Genomic DNA, 6,048 nt, shown 5'->3' on the forward strand with positions numbered 1-6,048 from the left:
GAAGGAAGAAAGGAAGAAAGAAAGAAAGAAAGAAAGAAAGAAAGAAAGAAAGAAAGAAAGAAAGAAAGAAAGAAAGAAAGAAAGAAAGAAAGAAAGGCAAAAACAACCAAAGCAAAACGAAATGAAAAAGACCTATAGAAAGCATGTTGGCCTGTGTTCTGTGTGGCTGTGATATATAACAATGCTGTTGCTATTTCAGGGCTGGCTTGAAGGCTGTGTGAGTCTGCTCAGAAACGGTGCCAAGCACAACATCCCAGATAAAAATGGCCGCCTACCTCTGCACGCTGCCACTGCAGAGCCTGATGTGAGGTGAGCAATTCATAGCACGCCAGGTGGAAAAGGCTTTGCAGGAGAAGGGTATGGGACCCACCCCTCTGTGGCTGATAAAAAGAAGACTTACTCATGGTTTGTAGATAGGACCACACTAAATGTTCTAGAGTAACCTTAAACTCCAGCCTTACTTCCCTCCTGCTTCAATCTCCATCATTTTGAAAGCTCCTATGGCAGCTGGTGACAACATTTCCTACTACAAACCGCAATGATGCTGCTTGGCTCTTCCTTCATACTCTGTCGCGTACCACATGCCTTTAGTAGTAGTTCAGCATCTCCCAGTTCCAGGCCCTGACCAGCAGCACAGGGGGGTAGGTTGCTTGCCTCATTCTTAAGCACCCAGGGCCAGAATGAAGACCTGAAGCTCTGTGGAGCTGAAGGGGTTAAACCATCCTCTAGGTGGGGTGTCTGGGTGTGGCGGGGAAATAACAGGATTTCTTCAGTCATTTTTATAGAAAGTAAAAGGCTTGGGAAATTCCATGTCTATCCCTGAGGCTCGCTGCTTGTTATCTTGGACCACGTCCAGAAATAACAGAATTTACTCAAAGCCTTGAGCAAGCCCAGACCATTAACTATCAGGAAATATCATAGGTAAGCAAATGGCCTGTTTTCAGAAAAGGTAAGGGAAAAGGAAGGGGAAAAGGAAAGGGAAAAGGAAGGGGAAGGAGAGAGAGAGGAAAGGAAGGGAGGAAAAGGCTTCATTTCGTCAGCTTGTACAAATGTTTAGTCATAAAAGTATACTGTTTCTGCAGGAGTGAGCTTGAGAAAATAAGTTTAAAAACATTCCCTGCAAGAATTATTCTGCCCTGATTACTGAACTTATGTGACTTTATCTGCCTCTTGAGTAATTTTAAATGCTATGTATTCTGAAAGGTAAATGCCCACTTAAGTTGTGGTAATTATAGTTATTGCACTAAATAAAACCCAAAGCTTGAGCCCTTCAAGCACTTCACACTCAAGTTTTACTTCACAGCCCAAAGGTCAGTGTTGCTAGGTGGTGGCTGGCTCTCCTCTACTGGTGATTCAGGGACCCAATCACTTCTCCTCTTGTAATGCTAGCATCCTCAAAGGTCACAGAATGTCCCTCACTTAACCTGGTGATGGGCAAAGAGATACCTTGCTCATTCTTGTAAAACCTCAGGCAAGTGTCACCGGTCACATCTGTTCTTCTTCCATGAAGAAGGACTAGTCGTTTGCACACACTTCAATAGAATGAACCTCAGGAAATACAATCCTGGGAGGGCAATCTCTCTGCCTCTGGTGATTCCGAGCCAGAAATGATGAACTCAGATTTAGATGAAAAGTTCTCTCTGTCATCTACACCTCAAGTGTCAATTAAGTCTTCTCAAGCAAAATTACATTCAAGATCAGTTGAGTCAGCTAGGTTCAACCATTGAAATAATTAGTTGAAACCCCATTCAAGCACATGTCCTTTTCCATAGACTTGGTTGGTTGGTTGGTTGGTTGGTTGGTTGGTTGTTGGTTGGTTGGTTTTTGGCTTTTTTGAAGACAGCTTTTTTCTGTGTAGCTCTGGCTGTCCAAAAACTCACTCTATAGACCAGGCTGGCCTCCAACTCAGAGATTCACCTGATTAACACACATACACACACACACACACACACACACACACACACACACACACACACACGAGTGCTAGGATGAAAGGTATGCACCAGTGCCCCCTAGCTCCATGGACATAGTAGACCGCAATATCTCTAAACACTGTAGGTTCTATCCTACATAGGTAGAACTTTGAAAGCAAAGAGTTGAGACTTTTTCTTCTCTGAACACCTGATGACCAAGCCAGCATCCACTGATGAGTTTAATCCAGAACAATAAATCCCCTTCTATGTGCTAAAGATACAGTTTCTTTTTGTAAAGGGATAGTTGATTCTGAATGGTTAAATCCTGCTTGACGATGCTGCTCATCTATTGAAATCCAAAAGCTGTCGTTAAGTATTTTGAAAGCAGTGTTTTTGTGTTAGTCTTCTTCAAAATGGATTGGGTCAAACCCTTACCAACCCATAGACAGCAAATAAAGTAGCTGAGTTACCTGCAGACACTCTGGGAAGCAGTTTATCCTAAAAGCTTCCTTCTGAGTGTAAATTGATAAAAATGAGATACTTAGTGGTTCTTTTACTGAGAAATTTCATGGCAGAGTTGCATCTGCTTTAGGTGTTTGAAGCAGTAACTAACCAAGTCACAGAGTTGGGCTGCAGCCACCTGTTTGAGCATTCGCATCCACTTAGCATTGCTTTCTGAGGAAAGAGACCTTGTCTGGCTTTGTAGGCATCTTCCAACATTGCAGCTGCACTGGAGAAGCCGCGTCTCTTCCATTAAGGCACGTGAGCCGAGTTTCTTAAATGGACATGACCTTTAAAATAAAATCACTCATTTATTTATTGTGTGTGTGTGTGTATGTGTGTCTACAATGCAGCTCACATGGCGAGCCAGAGGATAACTTTCAGAAGTTCTCTCCTTCATCCCTGTGAGTTCTCAGGGTCAAGTTTAGGTCGTCTGACTTGGAAGGAAACATCTTTACCCATCGAGCCATCTCACCAGGCTGTACATAGGTATAACCTTAGACAGGCATAGCGAGTGCTTAGGTATGACTTAAATTAACAGCAGATAATAGTGGTGATGAAGATGAAGATCATGGTGATGTGGAGGTTGATATTGTTATGAGCATGCTCTGAGCAAAATTCATAGAGCGTTCTCAATTCTGACCCATTTAATACACCACATACAAAGTCATACTTGTATCCTCACTTCACGGATGAGGGACTGTGACAAATGCACAGGAACAAACTGACACGCATGAGGAAAACCTGCCTGATGGATCTGCTGTCCCCCTGAGAGCCGCCACTCTGGGCCTTGCAGAGTTTATTGTAATGATCATATTTTATCGGCAAGCCCTTGGCCTGTGTTGCCAGGCCTTATGAGAAACAGCCTTACAAAATTTACTGGCTCACAATCAGATCATATTTTATTCATTACAGCATCTTCAAAAGTCCTATATAAGAAACCACAGGAAAAAGGTTTCTCTAAGGGCAGCTTGGCTCCGCTTCTCCAGAGGAAACAGATGGGATTTGTGTTATAGGAACGCTGTGGTTTATGATCCGGTGTCTCACTTTCTGGACTTAGAAAGTTCAAACCTCAGTTTGAAACCTGCCTATAACACACACAGGTCTGTAGGTCATCTTTTCTTCCCATCATCCGCCCCGGTTTTCTCTGGCTAATTTCTTCACTCACCTTGTTTTTATTTATGTAACCAAATGTCACCTAAGATCCTTGTTAGGTTGAAGTCAAGAGTGGCGGGGAGTCAGGCTAAACTTGACTCTGGCCTCATCTGACCAACCCCTTTGTCTTGGACAAGTTACTATGTCAAGGCAGATAAGTTTCTTTTCTAGAAAGTAAGGAGAGGCAGAATTAGAGGAAAATTTATTAGCCGTAGTACTGATCATGGTACCTAATTCCTTGTGCTCAGAAAGCATTAAGGCTGAGTGTGTGTGATTGTAGACAGACATGAATATCAGTCTAATGCTAGCGCTTAAGACTAGGATCCCTTATTGCCACCCCACCAGTTCCCACCTTGACACAGGTCTGCAGAGGGTACATGCAAACACACAGTTATTTGTGCACACAGCCCTGTAGCAGCATGCAATACCTGTTCACTGCAAAGGATGCTGGGATAAGAACATCCACTCCCCGTTGTGTAAACTCAAGGAAACAGACTGCTTTGGGACTGCATAATTGAACTCAGGCTATTCAGTTCCACCAGAAACTCCCTTTGCAACTTGTGAGTGCAGGTCCATCTGTATTTTCTTCATATTAGTAAGCAGTATGAACAGCCACCCTCCCAGAGACCTTGAGAAAAGCTGTTTACACTGGCTTAAAAAATCTGCTGACCCTTAAGTTTTCAAACAGCATGCTCCTCCCATGTGACACTCACTGGAGGCTATTAACAGGAAAGCCTCAGACTGAAGCTGCTTTTAAACAGTCCAGAGGGACGCTTACATTCTGCCTGTAGCCTACAGAGAGATTCAGGTTCTCTGATTGGCTTGCATTCACATCCTCAGCTAAGGGCCAGGGCAGTGGGGATTGGAGCAGACACAGGGATGTGTGATTTATACATTAGCCCGACAGGAGCCTGCTCTGAGCTCTCAGCTTCTCAACAAGCCCAAGATTTCTCCCTTTCAGGTCCCTTGAGCTTTTTCCCTTGTGCCCTTGGCTGGGTAAAAGTGGGGACAGGATCCTTTGGACAAAGCCTCAAAGAGACAGAGTTGTGTTTGTACAGCCCTGTAGGTGCTAGCACTGAAAGGCAAGAAACAATTTTCTCTGGAAGAATCCACCAGGTTCTGAAGGACTGCTTCATGGTCTCTATGGTAACTAGCAGATTTTTTTTTCTTTTCTTTTTCATCCCTCTCTCCCCCACTGCCACATTGCCAGCAGTTCTGGATCTTTTCATCACTCTTGACTACAGCCAAAGGGTTTCCTGGCTCTACCTTGGGATCCTATAACTTACTAATGCTGTAGCCTGATGAGGATATTTCAGTATAGCACACTCTTGCATCCAGGTGGCATTAGGGACAGGAAGGGGAGGTGGCTGGTTTGGGGGGAGCATCTCCATTCATTGCCATCACTGAGCTGCAGGGCTGGGAGCCTGCAGGGTCCGGAAACTGCTCCTATGATGTCTTTAGCTGATTCCTGCTGCCCCCTGAATCACCTGAGGGTGATCAAAGAAGACCCAGAAAAGACAAGACTCGGCAAGGTTTTTGTTTGTTTGTTTGTTTGTTTGTTTGTTTTTAAATAAACCAATATAGAAAAGTTAGGGGTGGGCACATGAGAGTGACTTCATCATAAGCATTGACTCACTTAAAATTATAGCGAATCTCGAGGAATTAGAAGGTATGTTCTTCATTGTACATATGGAGATGCAAACCAGAGAACCTGAATCTCTCTATAGGCTAAGGGCAGGATGCAGCGTACATATGAGGCCCGGAGAATGTTATAACTTGTCCAAGGCCCCTGGATTGTTGGTAGGAAGTATGGATTCTAATGGCAGTCCTCTATCTTTTGTTATTCAGTCATGGCCATGGATGAGGGAAGACAGGTGCTGTGGGGATCCTTGTTTGCTGTCCTGATACCTGGTGTGTAGTGGCCCGGAGCTGCTGCTCTGAGATCTCAGGGCAATTTGAACAGGTTCCAGTGGGGATGGCAGAAGAAATGTTTCTGGCCACCATAGCATCATGCTGGAACTCTAGGAGAACAAGGTTGAGGCCAGCAAGTGTTCCAGAGCTGAGGTTGATGGTGACCAAGTCAGATGACCTCCACACCACAGGACAGCAAGGGGTCAGCAGACTTCACAGAGAATATCTAGTCTCTAGGTCAGGCTGAATCGCAGGAGTGCTTTGTGGTGGCTTTAGCCAGCAGTGTGGTGAGTTTCAGGGAAGAGAGAAAGAGATAGCAACCTCTAGTAGTCAGCAGAGTTCAAAGCCAGACAGAGGTACATGGCAAGATGCTAAAAGCCAATCAATCAACCAAATAAACAACAAACCCCCAAAACAAACAAAAAAATAAACATTCTCCCAAAAAAGCAGAAAAAAATTACCACCTTTTAATCTAAAGGGGACAAGGAATCAATGCCAGAGAGGGGGAGGGGGAGGGGGAGAGGGAGAGGGGAAGAGAGGGAGGGAAAGAAGAGGGAGGGGGAGGGGG

General features: G+C 44.5%; 1 protein-coding gene across 1 annotated transcript in view; it reads left to right on the forward strand.

Moving 5' to 3' along the window:
* Ankrd55 (ankyrin repeat domain 55) overlaps positions 1–6,048 on the forward strand; it is a 97,138-nt gene that overhangs the window by 39,250 nt on the left and 51,840 nt on the right. The window contains exon 4 of the mRNA XM_021180417.1: positions 200–309. Coding sequence (XP_021036076.1) covers positions 200–309 — 110 coding nt within the window. The remainder of the gene's footprint in view (positions 1–199; positions 310–6,048) is intronic.

This window comes from Mus caroli, chromosome 13, assembly GCF_900094665.2.
Source record: "Mus caroli chromosome 13, CAROLI_EIJ_v1.1, whole genome shotgun sequence".
Lineage (NCBI taxonomy): Eukaryota > Metazoa > Chordata > Mammalia > Rodentia > Muridae > Mus > Mus caroli.